Source organism: Lampetra planeri, chromosome 3, assembly GCF_965212315.1.
Source record: "Lampetra planeri chromosome 3, kcLamPlan1.2.h2, whole genome shotgun sequence".
Lineage (NCBI taxonomy): Eukaryota > Metazoa > Chordata > Hyperoartia > Petromyzontiformes > Petromyzontidae > Lampetra > Lampetra planeri.
The window spans coordinates 22482637-22505130 of NC_136109.1; the positions used below are offsets into that span (position 1 = coordinate 22482637).

Genomic DNA, 22494 nt, shown 5'->3' on the forward strand with positions numbered 1-22494 from the left:
CACGTGGGGCGAAATGTCACACACCGTGAGAACAACAGGCGGCCCAGCCCAAAGGCAGATCGGAGAGTGATGTTTTTGCATGTACCGTGAAAGTTATTCTTGACAAAAAGATAACGGTATATGATGGTGTAATGCCTTTCCTCATAATTGCTTTTGGATTCGTGTTCGCATTATGCGTAAATTGTGCAGTTGTGCTTTCTGTTCTTATCAAAAGTCTATCTGTTTTTTTATTCTCCCTTACTGCGACCCATAAGCATCGTGTGACTTGAATTTGCAATTCAAAGAACGCCTTAGCCTGGCTATTATTTCATCATTCACATTACCATTCACATACTCTTGTTATTCTTTATGCTACTGTTGTCACTGTACGTGTATATTTTTTATTAATTGGAATTAACATATCATACCAGGCCGTAAAAAAGAAACATTACTCGCACGGTTTCAACAATCAAATTCAAGACCGCTGTGTGGCCTGGCAGTGGACATGGCAAAGAATTTCAGTCCACACTGTTTTTTTTATGTGTGTGTTTGTGTGTAGGGAATAAGATGGATGGCTCCAAGAGGCGGTCTGCAGGGCACAGCATTCTAAATGACAACTGGCTACTAACATCTGGTTTACATTGAATGTGTACCCAAGCCACTGAATGTGGGGGTGAACATTCCTTGCTTATGAAGCGAAATGCATGTGTGTGTGTTATGGTTGTTTATTGAGAACCAGCTCCTAATGTTCTAGTCAGACTCTGAGGTTGTTGTTCTTTTTCCCCTCCTTTTATTCAAAAGGTCAAGTTACATTCTGTGGGACTATATGAAAATAAAAAAATATATTTGCTTTGTTTTTTTATTAAGTCAGGCTGTGAACAACGATACAGGAATTTAAACAATTCTCAAACGAACAACAACATATTTAGGGAACTCTTTGGGATGTTTTTGGTTAACCAACAAGTTTTGTGAGCGGCACGAGATTTTCATGTTAAATGTAGGTTTCATGATTTATATTATCCTTTACAATTTTTTTTATGAATATCACATGGCCTCAAGAAAATAAATGCTTTAAGCACATTTTCCCCTTTTCACCTAAAATTCAAGGCTTGACACTTGGACACTGTGAGCTTGCATCCAAACATTACAATCGAGTCATTCTTTTCATATTGGTGTTGAGCTCCGTGCTTTTACAAAATATTTTATTAAATTGAGGCCGATTGCGATGGTTTTTTTTGTTCATTCAAGGTTTATTGCCGTGTAATATTAACAGTTTACGGACAATTACAAAACATTATATCAACAGTCTTTGCAGTGGTCTATTACTTCATTCCTCAGTACAGGTCACAGATTAGCTTTTACCCAGCATAAGGTTGTTTTTTATACATGGTTTTGTCATTTTTGACAGACGATAGGTGGAAAATCATCACCTACTGCAGACTTTAAACATCCAAAAAAATAAAAGCATCATGTTTCTACAGCTACCCACTGTCGTTTGAATCGGTGCCGATATTATACAAGATGATGATTTCTTACTTGCAAACAACACACAAAAACCCTGAAGTAATTAACAAAAAATTGTAAAAACCCCACAGATACTAAAATACGCTAGCTTGTGATTAACAAAGAGCTTCAAGTTCAAAAATGGAAAGGAATTAACATAGATCACATTAAAGTATTTTACATGTAGTTTTTTTAATGTATATAATGTAATGTATTTTTAGAAAAAAATTATAGAATCAAAACGTACAGTAATTCTTTCATATTCATTTGTACGTTTGAAATACGGCTTAGCAGTGCAGTATTCTTCATAACCATATTACTAGCACCATTTTTTTTAAATAGCGTGTTGTTAGTCAGCGAATCTTACAACAATTGCATTCATATTAACTGTTTGTGTAATAGCTAGTAAGCCAAACAACTCCTGTTTCACGTTTTTGAGTTCCTCTTGTAATCTGGCGTCAAATGCACCATTTCTTTTTGGGACCACAAATGGCTGTGCAGACTTTCACGCTGAATTGATTAACTTTTCTGGAAATGTTTATATATATTTTTTATTTGGCAGTACTTGAGTTGCAAACGCCAATACATCATTGCTTAATTAAGTTGTGCTTTTTGGAATTACTGGCCTTAACCCAGGAAAATGCACATTGACATATTTTGACCAACAGGCAGACATTTATTACCATTTTGTCACAATTCACTTTTAAAAACGTTAAGTTGAATTCTTATTGCAGAAAGCCTGACTGTTACAATTTCACTTCATGTATGATAAAATTTCATAGTTTTTGTCTTGCCTATCATGATGCAAAGAGATCAACTTATAGAAAATGTCATTAGACTATTACTCCAGTATTGATGCAAAGCTAACAGAAAATTGACAGTCTCATTGGGCATCTTGCATTCAAAAGTTTGAATCTGAATAGCACAGAATTTAGAAATACAGAGCTAAAGTTGAAACAAAGGGGGCAAAAATATTGTTCAAAAATAAAATAGAAAAGGCATGTACAATGATATCTCAATTATTTTATATAATACTTTTAATACAGTACCCAGTTTATTTCAAGCCAATTTGTTATTATTTAGTGTGTGGCGCACAGCTTCACAACCGTAGTTATATATTGTAACAACATCACTGCTCTTTGGAGTAGACAATGTACATGGTTAATATTGTACTTTGTGTTTGCGGTATCACTAGGCAGCTTTCTAAATGCATTCTTATTATTATTATCATTATTGGTAGTTTTATTTCAATCAACCCCCAACACCTTTATTCCCCCACCTACCCCACCCATATAACAACACTCCGTTTTTTCCCAATCTCGTATTCCTCACACAATCTCTCAGCAATTACCTCAACCCTTACTGCTGTCTAACTCAGTGGTGCGCGCACACTCACACACACACTCATGCGCGCGCGTGTGTGTGTGTGAGTGCGCGCGCGTGGCGTGCACACAGGCACGAGCGGCGGGTGCGATCAATGCAGCTGGATGCGCAGCTTCAATCGCAGAGCCTGACCGAGCTCCCCGGCGAGGTAGTCCTTCTCGTGAGCGGCCTCCAGCCGCCGGAGCTCCTTGCGGCGGAAGGTGGGCACGCCGGTGACCTCGAGGGTGTGAGTGGACGGACGCTGCACGGCCACCGCCTTGCGCTTGGCCAGGAGCAGCGAGCTGCCGAGGTCGCTCCGGCTCTCCGACTCGCTCTCGTCGTCGGCTAGGATCTGACCGATGCGGAAGATGCCCGCCTCGTTGCCAGCCACGATTGAGTACTTAACGTGGTTGTTAAGCGGGGCGAGCGCCGGCAAGAGGTCGAGGATGGAGTCTCCGTCCTCCAGCGAGCTGATGTTGACGTGCACGATCACGGGGCGCTCCACGTCCAGGCTGGCCATGTTGATGTCTGTGGCGTTCTCGCGCAACTGTGGCACGTGGGTGGGAAGAAAGGAACACGAGTGTGCTCGGTTAACCTCTCATTTTTTTCCCACTCCCCTGCGGTATGAAAACGATGTAATTTTTAGAGCTCGGGTAGATGAATGCATGTCCAAAGTTATATCGTTCAGATCCTGTACGATTTTGGACCCGTGTGAATCGTTTTTTTTAGTCTCGCTGAGATAAAACATTCAACCACAATTGGAAATTAAGCCACGATGAAGCAAGGCAATGCATATAACGACTCTATAAAAAATAATTACATGAATCAATCGGGTCGATCCGTTGTATGTCTGTTTATTGGACTAGGCATGGGAAAAACAATGGTGTGATATGCAACACACTAGGAATAGTTGCCTAGCACAAACATGCAAAATGTTCTTGAGTCTCTTTTATGTCAAGGAAATGGCTGCACCCAAGGCAACAATTTTAAAGAGCCCTGGGCTCTTAACGTCAACAAATCTTCCTCGAGCCACGCTGCCCTGCCCTGCATTTATTTATTCAGGCTTCCTTCGAAGTGCCAACAAAAGCAGCCTCAGATGTTTAAAGCTGTGTGTGCTTTTGTGCTCAGCAAGTATTTCCAACTTTTCCATTGCTTCGCGAAAATGTTTTTAGAATCAAAACTGTGGCACAATCACATTTGGGAAGGCCATTGCGATCCTTAATGGAAATGATTACTGGCAAGGCGGTGAACTGTGAGTTCAGAGCATCCTTCCATTGTTGAGGGTTTTATTGGTCAGTTAATTCAAATAAGCCCGTGTGTGCATCTGAATCTGGCACAGAGTTTATGTCTCGGTTCACTTCGGAAATTCATAATATTAATCTACCGCCATGGTCAATACACTGCTGGCTGTCTCCATCTCTCGTGGACTGGCGATGCAACAATCCACCAAGCACCTCGTTTTAAGCATCGGACATCATCGCTTCTGGCGACATGTCCTGCCGAAAGCCCCATTATTATAATTAACAATAGGTTCGTTTCTCAAAAGAATATTGTGATGTTTTAACTCACTGGCCTTTCTGAAGGAGGCTGACTGGTCTGTTGACCTTTTTCATAATCAATGTCAGCTAAAATTCCAAGGTCTTTCTTTCCTACCAATGATTGTAAAGAAAAAAAAACCTTGTATTTTTCAACTTGCCATTACAATATATTCCATCTTCTTATGAATGCTCTAATGAAACAATAGAACAGTATTATTTCTGAACTGGTCATTTAAAGCAATTTCCATTAGTTTACATATTTCTCCAGGACATAATCACACAATGTCCCATCTTCGTGAAATATGTTACAAATGGTTTGGAGTTTTACTCTTCAGCAAATAACATGTGTCGTCAACATTGCCATGTGGCTGTCAATTGGAACCCAAACCCAAGATCTGTGCTTGCAAGCAAATAGAGTGGCTCACTGGAAAGAACAGAAAACACTGAAAGCTATATAAATAATTACTAGGTGAAGAGTCCTCCATGTCCAGACATCAACAAACATCATCTGCTCGTGACAATGCCAGTGAGTTTGGAGACACTCTGGCCAGTCTGCACGGTGGTTGCATCTTCTCCAACTCATAACATTCCCATTTGGTCTTCAATTACTTTCCTCGCCACCCCCATTGTGATTCGATGAATTGTCAGGATTCTTGATTGTAATTCGATTCAAGATTTTATTTATTTTACATTGTGGTGAATGTCGTGAAAGTAGCCTAGTTGGAGCAGGAATCGCTTGAACCCATTAAATGCAAAGCATCTGAATATAAAGTAATCCATTCTTACGCTTATAATTGTATGCATGTATCATGAGTGAAAGACTCATTTCAATGAATGAGTTGATGCAGCGTGAGACCCCAAGTTCCCATGCATTAAATTCGCCTAGGCACCAGGTTGTTATTTCAAGTGCTCAAAATGGGTCAGAACGAATTCAATGCTCAAACGAGCATTGAGGCGGTGCTCATGTCCCGTTAAAATCCCTGAGCCAGTGGTGGAAATTACACATTCCTGTGGTGGGGTTAAGTGTCTCCATAGGACAACCACTGTTGACTTCCCCACAAAAAGTTCTTACTCATATTATTGACCCCCGGAGGGATGAAGGACTGAATCAACCCCCTGACCAGGATAGGAACCCTCACAACCTCCTGATTGTGAGCCTCCGTGCTGGGTGGGTATAAGACTCACGGAAGGCGTCAGGCCCGCGGGCGCACTGTCCATACCTCTGCAGGTTGCGCGTTCGGCCCGGCATTTCTGCGCTGGCGGTTGGGCTTGGGGTAGCCGTTGATCTTGCACTCGTAGCACGTCTCCGACGACAGCACGTTCTCATCCTCCTGCAGCTCTGCGGGCCCAGTCCCCGGCGCGGACCCCGGTCCGTACGCGCTCTTACCCCCAGCGCTGCCTCCAGACACACAGTGCCTGCAGGGAAGTCAAGCGCAGGGTGATTAATCCCCGCCACCCCCCGGCCCATCATTTGCGCATCCACCGCTCTTCACCCGTCGTGTCCTCGGGCTATGTTACCAGCATGGGGGGGGGGGTGAATTTACAAATCAAATCTTGCATTTATAATTTTTAAAAATACGTGGGTTGGATTGCGTAAATGTTATTAAACCCACCACCATCTGACACAGCCGATTAGTAAAGTTTGTCACTTAAAGAGAACATGCCAATTTGTTACTAGTACAGCACACCGGTGTGTTGGACAGCAAAGCGACAACATTTACAATCTGAGTACTGTATTTTTTAGTAAGGGTTGTCATGTGAAAAAACGTGGCAATTAGCTATTACTTCAGCACATCGGTGTGATGGCGAGTAAACCTACAACGTTACCAATTGAGTAGGAAGTTTCACTGGTGATTACAACCAGTTTCATCAGGAGATTTGCCAGAAATGTCAGTCTCACCATCATACCTATGTGCTAAAGTAATAGCTAATTGCCAGGTTATTTTTTTTTTAAGGTGCGCAGTTGTTTCCTGGCGGAATTCAGTAAACTATCAAAACAATTGTGTTTTAATATTTCTTAATAGATGCGCTTATGGTATATAACAGCTTGGTAGTGAAGTAGTGAAACTCTCTACTGCACAGATAAAGTGGTGAAAGCATACATTCTATTTATTTATTTCTTTTGTTTATTTAATCTCCATTCAAACTAATGGTGTTCTATAAGACGATTATTTTGCATATAAAAGTCAGTGTGATTGGAGATTTCAACGTGGGAATCGTTCCACAGACGAATTCATATTCACGTAGGAATGGTCCAATGCGTGATATGTGCTTCGAAGAAGGGGTATATTGCCCAAAGGCATCACCTATCGCTTAACTCTCCTTGATAGGCCACAGTATCGGTGATGAATGCGTTTTGTGACAGTGGCATTAGGATGCGATACCTAGCAGAAATCACGCGGCGCTGGAGAACAACGGTGCCCTTTACACTTGGCATTGATCATCTCGTAAGAAGCTGAAAAAAGTTCATTCACTTAAAAAATATACAGTCCCTTCCACATGCGGCACTGCCTCGGGCAGACAGAGCAAAAAGAAATGACTTGTGAAGGTTTGTGGTAACTTGGCATGATAGAGTGAAGATGAAAACCATATCGCCAAACATTCTTTACGCACGCGATCTGTGAGATGAACTACTTAATAAAAGCAGCCTTTTCTCTTATAAGGCAGGGTTAACGATGAACGTGGTAAGCGATTGTGCACCACTGCTAACGCAGTCCCTTATTTTTTACGTGTTATTGAATGGTGGTTTAGAAAACAACCTCACACTAAAGAGGGACCACTGCCCAGAACATCACTCTGTTATAATTACTTTCTGTAATAAGGCAGCGTGTTGGGGATTTCTTCTTCAGTTTGTGCTTGTAGAGCCCTGCCAATGCAGTCCCATAGTTTACCGTTTATTTAACACAGCTTTTGTTTAATTGCCAGGTTAGACATCTTTGCTATAAACACATGTGCTGGGACATCTGCAGTACACTTAATTATTTTCAATAATGATCTCCAAGAATCTTGGGACTGCTTGAAAACCAAAGAGCTCCAGGCCAACCATCTTTCCATGAGCGCATATTAAACTGAAACGAGCGCATTCGAGCGTGGGTGGACCGTGTACAAAAACACTCGTAATGTCCAAACTCTGCACTGAATGACTGCTCGTAGTCGTAGACCCTAAGCGGTTTGTTGGTGCAACTCAAAGCACTCGTTGTGTATTCAAATACGTAATGTATTTCCCTCTGCGGAATTCCACCCCCACTCTACTGCGCTAAGAATTGTAAACTTTTATTTATTTATTTTTCCAGGTAAGTTCCCACTGAGCTTTGTAGTTCTTTTTCAGAAGCGACCTGCTCACAAATGATAGCCCAACGGAAGCGGCTTATCACGTGGAAATTTATAGCAGCCAAATACTCGAAACGCATGTTGACTCTAAATGTGGAGGAAAAAACCGGAGTACCCCAAAAAAATTCAGGTGACCACAGGAAGTCGGGATTGAACCCACGACCTCCTGTATACTCGGCGAGCTAGTTAACATCTCCCAGCCACCGTGATGATGATGATGAGAGAGAGACGCAGACTCCAAATATACAGCAGTAATCACGGTCGGGATCGAACCCACGACCTCCTGTATACCAGGCGAGGTAGTTAACATCTCAAAGCCACCGTGATGCAAAGGCTTGACCACTTACCCCTGGCCGGCGCGGAAGTAGCCAGGAGGACAGCCGCACAGGTATCCACCCTCCGTGTTGGAACAGCCAAAGTTGCAGGGCGCCTTGGAGTGTGAGCACTCGTTGACGTCATTGCACCCGCCGGAGAACTGATCGAAGTTGTATCCATTTGGACAGGCGCACTTGAAGCTGCCAAGCGTGTTGTAGCACGACGCCGAACCACACACCTGGGGGTTCGTGCACTCGTTCTCGTCTGCGGGAAAACGCAAAGGGGCAAATTAAACAAGGGGACAAAGCCGCTAAGGCCAGCAATGGTACGTTTCTAAGATTAATAATTCTAATAATTCAATTTATGTTGCGCCTTTCGTCGTGAACCTCAAAGCCTCTGGCACTTAAACTGAATTCTAAAAATTCTCAACGCAGCACATCATGGTTTGCCTTAGGTAACTAATCATAATGGTAATAATAATTTCAACTTGTAATGGGCACGGGTTTGACTCACTCTCAAAGAAGGAGAATGACTCAGAAGTGCGAAGAACCACAGACAAGAAGGAAGTCAGCCACGCAGTGAGCGGACGCCAACAATTGGCCAAGCTCTGCAGTGCTCTATATATTCAGGTGTTATCGGTCATTTAATGAGTCTTTAAACGTGGGAAGAAATCGGAGCACCCCATAAAAAGCCACATGTGGAGTCGACATTTTTGCATTCTCCTGGCGAGCCAGGGAATGGCACCCTATTGATGCACACGGGAAAAAAGTTTCGCAACATTTGTCCGAGCCACAGTGCTGGATAGCCACCACAATACAATCCCTTAAAAAACACGTTTTACAACTTTGGTTCGTGGTGCAGTTGTTAGCAAAATTCACTATGAACCCAATGTCCTGAGTTCACTTCCTGGCAATGGCAAAACATTGGTAGCAGAGGGTGAGGGTCTTTCCATAGTGCAGCCATCATCATCAACTGCCTTCAAGAAAGCCTGACCTCATGTCATGTTATCGACCTCAAACGGATGAAGGGATCGAGTCAAAACCCTGTCCAGACTTTAAACTCGCAACCTTCCAATTGCGAGCCTCGCATGCTGTCGCCGCTCCACCACGCTGGAAGTAAATTCAGGAAACGAGTGCACCGTAGTTGGTCGGCAGGTTGCATGCAGTGGGGTCACGTGTGAGTGCTCCCACCTCTTCCCGATACGTCTTGACCGGCAGGGAAGAGTAGGCCAAACAACCTCTCTATGGCCTCTTTAGAGCTGTCTCAAGCAGAAGCCCCTTCCGCCAACATAGGCGTGAGCAAGCAATCGCAGGGGCTGCATATCTCCCTTTGCGATCTTATGTTTAACTCTGTTGCCATCAGTTGTTTGGCGGCTGTTACGTAGCAGACGACTGTGCACCCACCGACACACTGGTTCCATTGGAAATGCTGCAGGTATCCCGAGGGGCAGCCGCACCGGTAGCCGCCCAGCATGTTCTGACAGCCGTGCTGGCAGCGGTGGTTTCCAGAGCACTCGTCCATGTCTGGAAAGAATAATACAAAAAAATGTCCACCATTAAACTAAACTACTTATTTTATTTCACCAGTTTAGTCCCACTGAGCTGTAGAGCTCTTTTTTAAGACGCGACCTGGCCACAAATGATAGCTCAACGAAGTGGCTTATCATGTGGAAATTAATATCAGCCAAATACTCTGAATGCATGTTTCTAAATATGGAGGAAAAAACCGGAGGTCCCGGAGAGAAATCCACGCGTCCACGGGGAAAGAAACATGGAAACTCCAAATATACAGGTGTCAGGGTTAGGATCGAGCCCACGACTTCCTGTATACCAGGCGAGGTAGTTAACATCTTGCCACCGTGGCACCCACAATTGGTGTTTGTGCCATTCTTAAAGCAAAGGCACAGACATAGTCTGCAGTAGTTTCACAGTAGAGGAGGGCCAATCGAGTAATTTGCAGGTATCTTTATTTGGCAAATATTGAACGACTTTTCGAATTACATCACACGATCTTTTAACGTCCACTGTGAAGCAAACAGGGGATATATTTTACGGTTAATATGTCTGTAGTACTAGCCAAGGCGGCCTACGGGATGCGAACCACGAACCTCTGCAATAAGTAGAAAATGCGCTCCCTCTGGCCCGTGCCATCGACGTGTACAGTACAACAAAACGACGCTTCAGAATGAAATGTGAGGGACAGCAATTCAATAAATACCGCTGTGTGGTAGTGCACGTCCATACGAAAGCTTCTATGCTTACTGTGCTCGCGCGTTACACACGTGCAACCGACTTCCCAACAGAGGAACAACTTGGTGCTGCAGAATTTGTTACCTTCACAGTTGCTGCCACTGTTGTCGAGGCTGAAGCCCTTCTGGCACTCGCACGAGAAGCTGCCCGGAGAGTTCTGGCACACACCCTTGGAGCCACATGTTCCGGGCTGGGACACGCACTCGTTGTTGTCTGTGGCCATTCACAACAACAAGGAACATAAGCCATCATCACACGCAAACTCCGGTCATCGTCGCCGCGGCTTTTTGGCCGGCTATCGAATAAAGACGATTACTGCGTTGGGCGCTTTCAGACGCGCTTCTGCGGTCGTCTGGAGCGCTCTTCCTTCCGATATTAGGCAGCTGCTGGAGCAATGTACTTTTAAATCTAGATTTAAAACTCATTTCCTTAGAACTGCGTTTTGTGTTTAGTTTGTTGTCCTGCCCCCATACCTCAGATTAACACGGTTGGCTGCGTACGGTGCGAAAGAAGTTCAAAATACACACACATACAGCAAACAAACATACCACTCTGAGTTATTGTTAAGTTTGTGTCACAACTTCAGTTGTCACGGTGTCATGGTTAGCACACTGGAATTTCAATTGGTGAGATTCGATCTCCCAGAGTCGCAGCTGAAACGATGGTGCATGTTTCTTAAATCCACCCTGTACTGTTCATCCAACAGCATAAATGAGTACACCACAGGTAGCTATGGTCAGGTCTCACGCGGTCGCGTTAAGTGTGGGTATTCCTACTTATTCGAAGACATCGGGCCAATGTGAAAGAGTAGGCCAATTACCCTCTGGAGGGGCTCACTCTCCTCTAGTAGATGCTCTTCTGCTAGCAGTAGGATGAGGGAGACATTTCAGGGCTGCACCTTTGCCTAATTACCTTTACATGCAACTGGGATTATTTTCCTTTTAACAATTCCACAATTTTGGCCTTTTCTACAGAAGACGGGGGTGGGGGGGGGTAACCACAAAGTATAGCGTTTTTTTGTGGTTCCAGCCCACTAGAAACCTGGTTTGAATTACTATTGACCACTCACTCAATCAGTCACTCACAATCAGCAAATATAGAATTCCTGTGCATTAAATGTGCCCATTTGTTAACCTGTCAAAGTGACAGGAAACCTGCGCTGGCAGTTGAGAACAATTTCATTCCCCTCCCCACCTCACCACCTATGCCCCCTTTGCCTCTCAACCTGAGCATTTCGAAGTAATCAAGTTTACGGCCATTTGTGAAAGCCAAAGCCAGGGTCTGCTCCAGCCAATAATTGCACGCGTATTGCGAGCGGCAGTGTAGTGGCTAGCACGCTGCGCTACAAACCCGGCGATCCGGGTTCCATTCCCGCTCGCGATCCACACCAGTGACGATTATCTGAACCGGTGCTGAGCCTCAAATGAGTACGTTATGCGGTGTGTAAACATCACCACTGGGAGGATAAAGGCGGCCGGCCGGGCGTGGTGCTGGCCACCAAACCCCCTTCGTGTGCCGTGCCGGCCTTCATAGCCGCTGCCCGCTAAAAGCACTTGCCCCAACACTCTGTTACAGGCTGCAAGAGGGGGGGTGAGGGCGGATCTTTGTCTTTGTTTTTTGTGTGCCGGGATGGTGGGGGCGTCGGGGGAAGTGCGCGAGACTTGCCAATGCACGCGGTGTGATGCTGCGTGAATCCCGGGGGACACTTGCAGGTGAAGCCTCCGATGGTGTTCACGCACAGGAACTGGCAGTTGTGCTGCTTGCTGGCACATTCGTCGAGGTCTGCAAGCAGCGGTGAATAAACGAACCGATTACTCGGGCGAACTGTTGATTGCAAGAACACGTTTCCTGAAGTGGCTATCAAAGTAGTGCGTTTACAGCTGAGTGGGTGTAATTTTAAACGACATCATTAACTATGATTTCATTGCTGCCTCTTTTTTTTTACTTCGTAACTCTTGTAAATGTTGAACAAAAATTCCAACCTCCCACCATGACCCCAGGAGAGGCATGCAGACAGATTTCCGTTACTGGAATGAAGCCGTGCTCTTTTATTAGTTTTACCCCCCTTCCTTTATACCAAAGGGATTCCCACAGCTCGTTTTGAACGTGACAGAAAGCAGTAGTTTATATCCAAATAAACAACTGTTGTTGCTCGTGGGATGCAATTCGAGGGTGTACTTTATTCTGGCAGTAACTGCTTGCATTGTCACTGTGTGACAGACTAAACACGTCTCTGGTATACCACCGGTCAGGGCAGTTTGAGTTGGGATGCCAGTGCACCGCTGCAGGATGAATTTAATCGGCATTAGGTTGTGCAATTCGAAAGGGAAAAAACCCCACGTTTTCGAATATCTGTTGTACATTTAGCAGAAAATTTCAGTCACCGGATCATTTATTTGTGTATGCTGGCAAAATATAATACGACCTTGCAGCAATAAACGGAGTCAAATAAATAAAATGGCACGTTGTAGGTCAACACATACCATTTCAGAGAAGTGTTGGTTTACATTTCATTTACTGCCAGTTCCATTTCCAGGGATAAAATTGAATGTTATGCAAAACATGTCAAAATTCATGTTAAAATCACACTTTATTAGGAGCGCTCCAATTACTGTTTGATGTAATAGCAGCCGATATGATGAACGTTTATTTGCAATGTTAGAAACTAACGTGTGGCTATTTGTATGATGTAAATAGGCCGCAAAAAAAACCTCTCCACAGTTATTTTCTTCTCTCCCAAGTGACAATAAAAAGGAAAAGTTAAAACGTATCACAAAAATATCGTCCATATTGGACATTCAACGTTTTGCTCTTCCTTGCCTTTTTTGTAGAACATTCCTCTGCAGACCATCAACACTCGGGAGGGGGGGGGGTAAGTAAAAACAAATACCCTCTAGATGCCTGTGACGGTTTTATCAAATTATTGTTTATGTTTTCGTTGGCGCTTGCATACTTCGTAAACTCATTTGATTTCAATGGTGTGACAAGTACGCAGACCAATTAGATGCTTTTAGAACAGATCGCTTAGCCAGTGTACGTTTGGGCAGTTGGCAGGGATTTTAATGTTTTCTTTTTTCCCCTGAAATATTTCACTGATAAGTGTAAACAGGTTTTCAATCCATAAAAACATTATGTTGAATGTGTGTAATGCACTCTAATTCTCTGTGAAAATTCTGACGGTGAAACATTCTGTTTATTTTAAATGAAGAATTGTTTGTCTTTTGATTTTCACATGCATAAATCGCTAATTTAGACATTGTTAAAACAATGAAATACATTTTTTTGGAATTGCATAACGCTTTTATATATATTGGCCTTTTCACATTTGTAAAACATTAGTGACCAATTAAACAATGGCACACAAATGGCATATCAGCTTAAGGATATGAATTCTTACAACGGATGCTCACTTTTAACACGACGGATTTGAAACAATGACACCGTTGGTGATGTAACATTACATGTAAATATATATGTGCCTGTACATGTGGGGAGTGGTAGTGTAGCAGTTAGCGTGTTGCACTACGAACTCAGTGACCCACTCATGGCCAACACCAGTGACGGTTATTTGGTGGTTTGGTGTGGTGCTGGCGACCCACCCCCTCATGTGCCATGCCGGCCTTCATAGGTGCTTTCTAACAGCACTGGCCCCAACAGTCTGTTCAGGCTATATGGGGGATTTTAGTGTGTTTTATGTATGGGTAGATGATCTGACCTCTGCATGTCCTGCCGTCCTCCTGCATGATGTAGCCACGTGGACAGGCACACTGGTAGCTGCCTTCTGTGTTCTTGCAGATGAAGTTGCAGGGCTTTGGCGATTGGGCACATTCGTCCAGATCTATTGTAAAAGCCGCAGGTTAGCCGTGATGCAGAAGAGGAACACATCTTGAGTAAAAAAAGAAAAATGCGAGTAAAGTTGCACTTTTTGGCAACATTATTTGGTTAGAGAACAAATACTGCTCTGATGTGGTTTTCAGTTGTTCCGCTTGTTTGCGGTACAACCAGAAAACACATCAGAGAGCTATACAGTACAACCGCGAAAGCCTATGCAGTACTACAAAAAGTATTGGCAGTTTGCAACTGATCGGCTCGCTTTCTGCCCAATATGTGCAGAACATCATGCGTGTATTAGCCCACAATAACACTACTTTCACAAAAACTCTACATATGCCATGTTGCGTATTGGCTTGTGCAATTTTTTTTTACAAATTTAAGAATTACTTCTCCACAATAGTTTTACTTTAGAAATCAACAAATCTGAATGAATATCCCAAAAATTGCATTTTGCTAATTTTATTTATATGTTCATTGTAGGCATTTCCTTTCCACATATTCTTATGTCTAATTATACGAGACAAGAATCTAGCTACAAAATTACAGATTCCAATTGTATGTGTGGACATTTATAGCAGGCCAATACATGTGGACATTTATAGCAGGCCAATACTTTAAAAGCACGTTTCTAAATATGGAGGGAAAACCCGGAGAAAAATCCATGCGACCACAGGGAAAATAAGCAAACTCCAAATATACAACAGGCGTGAAGGTCGGGAATGGACCCACGACCTCCATCATACCATTTGAGGGATTTAACATCTCACCACCGCAGTGCCCAAAACCCCCCACCATCAACACAGCAACGAGAGGACTTCACACAGCACTTGAATTATTATCATAAGCACTTGGCGTATATGCCCAAGTGAATGTTTGAAGTATATGTTTCAGACAATGGGATTTGTATTAAAATAAATACGAAGTTATTTACGACAATAATAATAATAACACAGTGCTCCGTATGATCTGTTCTCCAATATGGATTAAATATGAACGATTACAAAGACCTTACAAAGCAAACAAGGAGCAATAGAAATGTGTGTTTTGTGAAGAATGGTAAAAATGTCACGGACAGACAAGATGAGTAACATGAATGTATTACAGATATCAGTACGTTTACAAATATTTCATCATAATTAGAGGAAGGCAAGTCAGATTTCTTGGTCATGTAATGAGAAAATAAGAGACTTATTATAATGCTTTGACTGGGGAAATTACATCGCTAGAAGGTAGAGAAGAGCGAAAAATAATTACATAATTAACTACATAAGCAATTTCAACATTTGAATGCAACTGGGAGTAGTCAATGCAAAGTTCTTGAATGACATCATGGACGGAGATAAATGCAAGGCCACGATCGCTGACGCCTTTGAAAAAAGGACATGGCACATCAATATTGAGAGAGGGAGGGGGTTGTTTGAAGTGATGTGAATGGGTACGTACCCACGCAGCCCGTGCGGGTGATGTCGGTTGTGTAGCCGTTGTTGCACATGCAATGGTAGGAGCCCTCGCTGTTGATGCACTGCCCGTGGTGACACATGCCCGGCATCACCGTGCACTCGTCGATGTCTGCAGCACACGGGAAGAGTTCTCACGCATCTATCGTTTCACGTGTGTCACGTGTGTGTGTGTATCACGCATTCCCGCACGGTTGGCTATGTACGGTACGAAAGAAGACCAACATACATACTGTACACACATTCGCTATTCAATTCATATATATTAGGTGTGCATAAATATATCATCCATATTTAAAGGATATAACTTAGCTGTTAGATTTAGGTCAATAAAACGAAAGACTAGCAAGGATGGTAGTGTGAAGGTTTTATCATACGAGTTTAATTCCTATAAACCTCTGCATGTCTGTCGTGGCAATAGTGACATACATTGTAGCTTAATTCTAAATGATACCCTTAACAGTGACAGTTAATTGCATTGTGAGGCCTTGAATCATTCCTGGACTAGTCAGTGCACATCTGTAAAGGAGACATCTGTGTCGACAAATGTAAATTCTGCGCGTGTGAACCATCTTTCTATTCTGTGCTCAAGTCAACCGGGCACATTTGCACAATTGTCAAACTCATTCATTAAGAGCTAGCTGTATGTACATCATCCACACCTCAGTGCGGGTGTGTGTCCATGTCTATTCTATGTTCATTATTGTAGTTTGATGATAGAGCTAGTGCTCCAGTTACATTGTCACAACTGAATCGGCTGCACCACATATAAACTAAAAACGATATAAAACTAAACAATTTCTCATTTTACCAGCTAAGGCCCACTCAGCTATGTAGCTCTTTTTCATAAGCGACCTGGCCACAAATGATAGCTCAACGAAGTGGCTTATCACGTGGAAATGTATAGCAGCCACATACTCAAAACGCATGTTTGTAAATGTGGAGGGGAAAACCAGAAGACCCGGAGAAAACTCCACGCGACCACGGGATGAACATGCAAACTCCAAATAAACAGGCGTCCTGGAACCCACGACCTCCTGCATACCAGGTGAGGGAGATAACATCTCTCCATCGTGGCACCCCTATAGAAAAAAAGACTGGAGCTGCTCACCTCGCCCATCAGTGGTGTAGCCGGGACCGTGCGGGCACAGCTTCTTGTATTGGGCAGTGCCAGGCAGCGGGCAGATATCACACTGCTGGCCCCAGCCGCGCCCTCCATCGCAGCAGCACTCGGACTTGGTGACTAGGTTGCGGCTGCTTGACACCATCTGGCACAGCGACTGGATGACCTCCGTGAAGCAGAAGCCCCTGCGGCTGTCTGCGCTCGACAGTCGGGCACATCGCGCGTGCGCGTGTGGGTTAGCGGTGGCGTTAATTGTCGTCGGCAGAGGCATAACCTGCACAATTAACAACATCTGTGGAATGATTTATGACGTTATGGAAAATGTATTTGGTGACAGTGCTTTGGCAGTGGTGCACGATCACACAGAGCCAAAATGTTAAAACATTGGACAATAACTCTGCCTTAAAATAATAAATATATACAGGTGATGTTTCTGGCAATAGCCCTTCCTCATAGTACATAATGTACAACAGCTATGCAAGATACAATAAAACAATTACAAATTCAGAAATCCTGACTCGTTTATAACTCAACATAGCCGGTTATTTAAATTAACTGCATCACCCCCCACTCCGACACTGCCACCCCTCCCACTGACCCATAATGACTATATTGTGGTGAAGTATGGTCAAACAATAACCTCCACGATCAACGCGGTGTGGGGGGGAGGCCTTGATCCAGAGGTTAAAAATGACATGTAGGAATTATTTTAGTGATTCATTGTTGAATGCAAAAAATGCAATGCATTTGGGATAACACACCAAAGGGGAATTATGATAGGATCACATGTCACTGGGAGGCTTTCTTTTTTCCTGTCTTTTTTACTTACTTCAACGCTTCAAGGAAAACGAATTCAACAAAAGAAACCACCACGGGAAGACTTTGTGGTCAACAACAGACTGAGAATGGCAAACAAATGCGATTTTTTTAACCTTTTGCTCAAATTCATATTATTATTGCAAAGGGCCACATATAAAAATCTGTCATCAAGTGTTCTATTTGAATTTGTGTGAAGAAACTGGATACTCCATGCTTAAGTAGACAACAAAATAAATTCCTTAACGGAATGTAAATGTCCTTTCCGTCTCATTTCACTGACACATGATTAAACCCGATACCTAAAATACATTTTTGGGGGTGGTGAAGGTGCCAAAAAGCAGCAGAATATATTTCCCCTTTTGGAAATTCAATATCAGTAGATATATGTTGAACTTCTTTCGCACCGTACGTAGCCAACCGTGCTAATCGGAGTTTTCAGTGGCTTGATAAGACAAAAAGGGGTGGAGGGGGGGTGCGATGCGGTGGTTCAGAGGCTGCACTATGAACACAGCGAACCACGTTCGATTCTCAGCCATTACGAATATCAGTGGCGAGTGATATCCGAATCGGTACTACCCCTCCCTCCAGGCTGCCACTTTGCCAACCCACACTGACCAGCGTGATGAGGTATAGTCAAATAGCCCACATGAATGACATGGCTTGAGAAGGCCTTCATCCAGCAGTGGAGTTACAAAGCACTATACATTATTATTGTACTGTAATCGTAGGAATTGACATGCAGTTAGGTTTATACCTACACACGTGAAAATGCTTGTTTTTTTCCTATCCTTAGCAGTGGATGTTGCCAGGTCCATAAGTTTAAGCGCACTGGTTCTTTCACAGCTTCATTGCTCCAGAGGCTGAGTGTAATGAAAATATTCTCAGGCTATAATCCCACGCTGTCTTGGAGCCTTGTTGAGTGAATGACTGCGTGCTCTGTGAGGGTTACTTAGCTGCAATGACCTCCGGCTCGTCTAGATTTATGACCCATGATCCATCAGCCATGAGAAACCTTGGCTCTCTTTCCATTGCACAAACCAAGATACGCCACTCTGAATATGTTGATCAACACCCCTTGCTAAATGTATAAACATAGCACCATAATTATTATTGCATGCTTACCGATATTTTATTTATTAGTGCCCTCCCTTCAATACCAGTCACGTTGCTTACGGCCAAATATACTAACATACTGTGTGTAACACATATTTTAATAATTTTGCGCGTAAAGAGAATGAAAACTGCTTCATTCAACATCCTTTCTCAAGAAGTTGGATACACCATCAAATTATTCTGCAATCATTTGAAATTCCGAGGAGTTAGTATGATTCTAAAAGTTATTTGGACGTATTTTGGACTAGATTGGTAATCGTTTGTTTAGGCTTACATATAATTATTGTGCACGCTTATTGTATAAATGTGAGTTTTTTTTAAATTTGTGGCACAGTGACTGGATGACCTCCGGTGTAAGACCAGACGACGCCAAAAGGCCTTTTGGCATCCTCTGGTCTAAAACCGTTTTGAGACTAGACTCAAACGAAAGCTGTCTCTGGTGTGGATCAATCAGTTTCAAAGACAATGCATATATTACTCTTTGGTTCTTTCGGTAATGCATATATTATCAGAGCATGTTTTTTTTTGCATTCTGACCACAAGTATTGTGGTTAATGCAGACATGATTCCTTGTAAAAGGTTTCAGTTTGGTGTTTTAACATCTTAACACCTGCTTGTTGCCAGAAAAAAGGGGAAAACCTACATTTTAAGAGATAGACAAGTTTTTTTTATCCAATCTCAAAAATTGGATCACAAACCAAGTAATACATTTAATGAACATTCGTCAAACACTATATATTCCAAAACAGGTATATATTGCATATATGTGGGTTCGCCACTGATCAGGTCACGTGTGGTTGGGTAAAGTGTTGGTACTTTGACCGCTTCCAAGACATCTGGCAAAATGCCCTCTCGAGGGTTTGCTGACCCACCCATACCGGGCATCTGTGCAAAAAGAGCTTAAAAGCTTGTAGGATTTCTCCAGTCTAAGTCTAAGTAAACATTCTGATAAAGAGCTCTCTCTGGTGAAGGCCCTTCCACCAACAGTGCTGTGAGCAAGCGATTGCAGGGCTGCACATTTACCTTTAACTATCTTCTATCTATCATCTATCTATCTATATAAAAGTAAAAAATTGTGTGTGGATTTGTGTGTGGGTTTGTATGTGGTCGCACGCTTGGCTCTCCAACGGTGGGGTTTACATAAAAAAAAATAGCCAGCTACCACGCCGTAAGCCCCGCGGTCAGCAAGCGCGATTCCTTTTTCACAGACGTCAACTTTAAATTAGTTTAATTAGCGATTTAGTGCGATTTTTGTGCGTTTCCTTTTATTTATTTATTTATGTATGACACGTGACCGACCATACCAACTCACGCTCCTTTGGTGGGGGGGATGGCCCATGCCAAGTCGCATCCCTTCGGTGGGAGTGAGGGGGGCATTTTCTTTCCCGTTAAAAATGCTATAAAAAACACTAAACGCTAACGTTAATTCTTCACTGTGTGACGTCCCCCCCACCGCAATGCGTGCAGTTATTATTACTATACAGTCGCTAGATGCTACCACTATAGGCCGTAGATATTACTGCAGAACGGCCGGGGAGATCGTGGCTGGGGGGGGGGGGGTCAGGGGTAGCAGCCCAGCCCCAGCCTGCCAAGGTGCCACCTCGGCCGGCTGGACAATCTAGGCGAGGCCGGAGGCTCTGCACGGGACTCGGCCTCACCACGCCACTCTGTCAGGTGAGTACTTTGTGCTATACAGTCCATAAATACTGCTATAGAGTCAGAATGCACTGCTCTAATCATAGCAGGTACCACCACAGTCGGTATGCACTGCTCTAATCATAGCAGGTACCACCACAGTATGCACTGCTGCAGTGAAAGCAGGTACCACCACAGTCAGTACGCACTGCGGTTACATTTTTAAGAGTAGTTTTGAAATATTTTTAAGACCCGGGCAATGCCAGGTACTTCCCGCTAGTAGTTAATAATTTACAACCTTTGCTTGTCCCGGGCTCTTAGCTTGTAAAGTATCCTCAATTTCTCATGTGTCCCACTGCCTTGCCAAGTGACCAAAAGTGTTGGCAAATGACCCAAATTCTTGGCCAATGAAAGGCATTGTGTGAGTGAATGTTAGAACTGATCGCCAATTTTGAGACTTATGGTCTTCCTTTTGTAAACTATTCCACAGGAATGCAAGAGCGACATAAGGTTCTGTGAACAGTTCTGCATTCCTTTCAGTCTCACAGTCATCTTGTGAGTAACGAAAAGAGAATCTGGATACCAATGGTATAACATCTACCAGCCATGTAAATAAATCACTGAGCATCATTTCAAAAAATATATTTTCTTTTGAAAAAAATGCCTTTTTAAAACAAAAAAATCATACACTATGTATGTGAAATATGTACTGTCCTTAAGGCAAAGTCAAATGGAGGGTTGGAGGAAAGCCAACCTGGTGTTGGAATGTGTGAGGAAGTATTTAATAGCATGAAACACTATTCCTTCGGGACAGTTCTTTTTTACAAGATAATTGGTCATTTAATTTTATAATACACAATTTTTTAATCCAAGATTAAGCTGCCTCTTCAGCTCAAGCGGAGCTGTTTTCTGACTGTTTTTTTCTGGTCAGAAAAAAAACCTGGACGGGACCTTCAAGTGATTTTATGTACAAGGGGATTTATGGAAGACAGATGAGTGAGGTGAATGTTTACATGTCAGGCGAGGATTAACGATGATATGGCATTTGAATGTGTTTGCGCTGCCCTGTCACAAGGGAGACGTGCTGTTTGCCTGACTGAGGAAAAGGAAATCATATTTTCTTCTTCTACCGGAGCCTAAACTGTTTTGTTATTCAGGCTCCCAAGCACATGCCAAACATTGTTACAGTTCACCAGCTCACTAGCATTTGCGAATGTTGCTGCAAAACAAATTAATGTATTTATATTTTTAAAATATACTTTTAGTTTGCAATTGTTGTGAAGAGGTAGTATGTTTCCTATAATAATAACACAGGAAATGCTTCATCACTATTTTACATATGCCAACGTTGCCTGTTGTGCTCTGAATTCATCAATGAAGTATATTTCTCAAGCGCTCTGTGAAAGTCACAAGAGACCAGGATCATCTTATTTGCAAGAGTTAGTCATCAGTCTGCCAGTAGGGGCGATAATTCACATGCATAATCCCAATTGAGTAACTTGAGTAGAGGGTGTTTAATGGTGTACCGATCAACCGAGGAATCTACATTTTTTTTACTAATTTAATCGCATCTGTAAGAAACAATGTTTTCCTGTTCATATATATTGTACGTAATCAGTTCACATGGACCCCACAGCCACTGGAGGTGCTACCATTCACTGTGCCGTACACATAAAAAAAATATCTACTCTTGAATTGACTGTGAATCACGACAATTCATGGAATCGCTGAGGTACACCCTTTAATAAGCACGCTACTACTTTGAAATATAAGCCAGGAAGAAACCCCAAATGTCTTTCTGAACCAGAGTGTTTTAAAATACGTAAAACAATCAGTGAAAGGATCACAATCCAAAGCTTTAGTTTTCATTAATTCTTGACACTGATATATCGTGGCACTGCTGTGTTGTTCCTTTGTTTAGCCTCACGAGACGCATCGTGCCTTGGATCTTTGAAGGCCGCGTAGACAAGAGGAAACCGATCTGGCTCCCTTCCTCTAACTCTGTCCATTACCAATGGAAACGAGCCGCAGTGAAAGAGCCACAAACGCAACTTTAGACAACAGCAAAAAAAAACGTCGCACTGCGCAGGCCTTACCGACACACTCCGTCTCATCCTGGTTCAGGGAGAAGCCCTCATTGCAGACGCACTTGTAGCTGCCAACGTTGTTGATGCAGCGGCCGTTCTCACAAATTCCAGGCTTCAGACGGCACTCGTTCTCGTCTGCAAGACAGTGCG

At 43.1% G+C, this 22494-nt stretch overlaps 1 protein-coding gene across 1 annotated transcript in view; it reads right to left on the minus strand.

Annotated features, from left to right (window-relative positions):
* Window positions 1–822: 822 nt before the first annotated feature.
* The window catches only part of LOC144741420 (fibrillin-2-like), a 78491-nt gene continuing 56819 nt past the window's right edge, over window positions 823–22494 (minus strand). The window contains exons 56-65 of the mRNA XM_078623959.1: window positions 22354–22479; window positions 16679–16885; window positions 15554–15679; window positions 13992–14114; window positions 11942–12058; window positions 10361–10489; window positions 9431–9550; window positions 8060–8291; window positions 5603–5798; window positions 823–3391 (exon numbers count right to left, since the gene is read on the minus strand). Of these exons, the coding sequence (XP_078480085.1) occupies window positions 2957–3391; window positions 5603–5798; window positions 8060–8291; window positions 9431–9550; window positions 10361–10489; window positions 11942–12058; window positions 13992–14114; window positions 15554–15679; window positions 16679–16885; window positions 22354–22479 (1811 nt within the window). The 3' untranslated portion in view covers window positions 823–2956. The remainder of the gene's footprint in view (window positions 3392–5602; window positions 5799–8059; window positions 8292–9430; window positions 9551–10360; window positions 10490–11941; window positions 12059–13991; window positions 14115–15553; window positions 15680–16678; window positions 16886–22353; window positions 22480–22494) is intronic.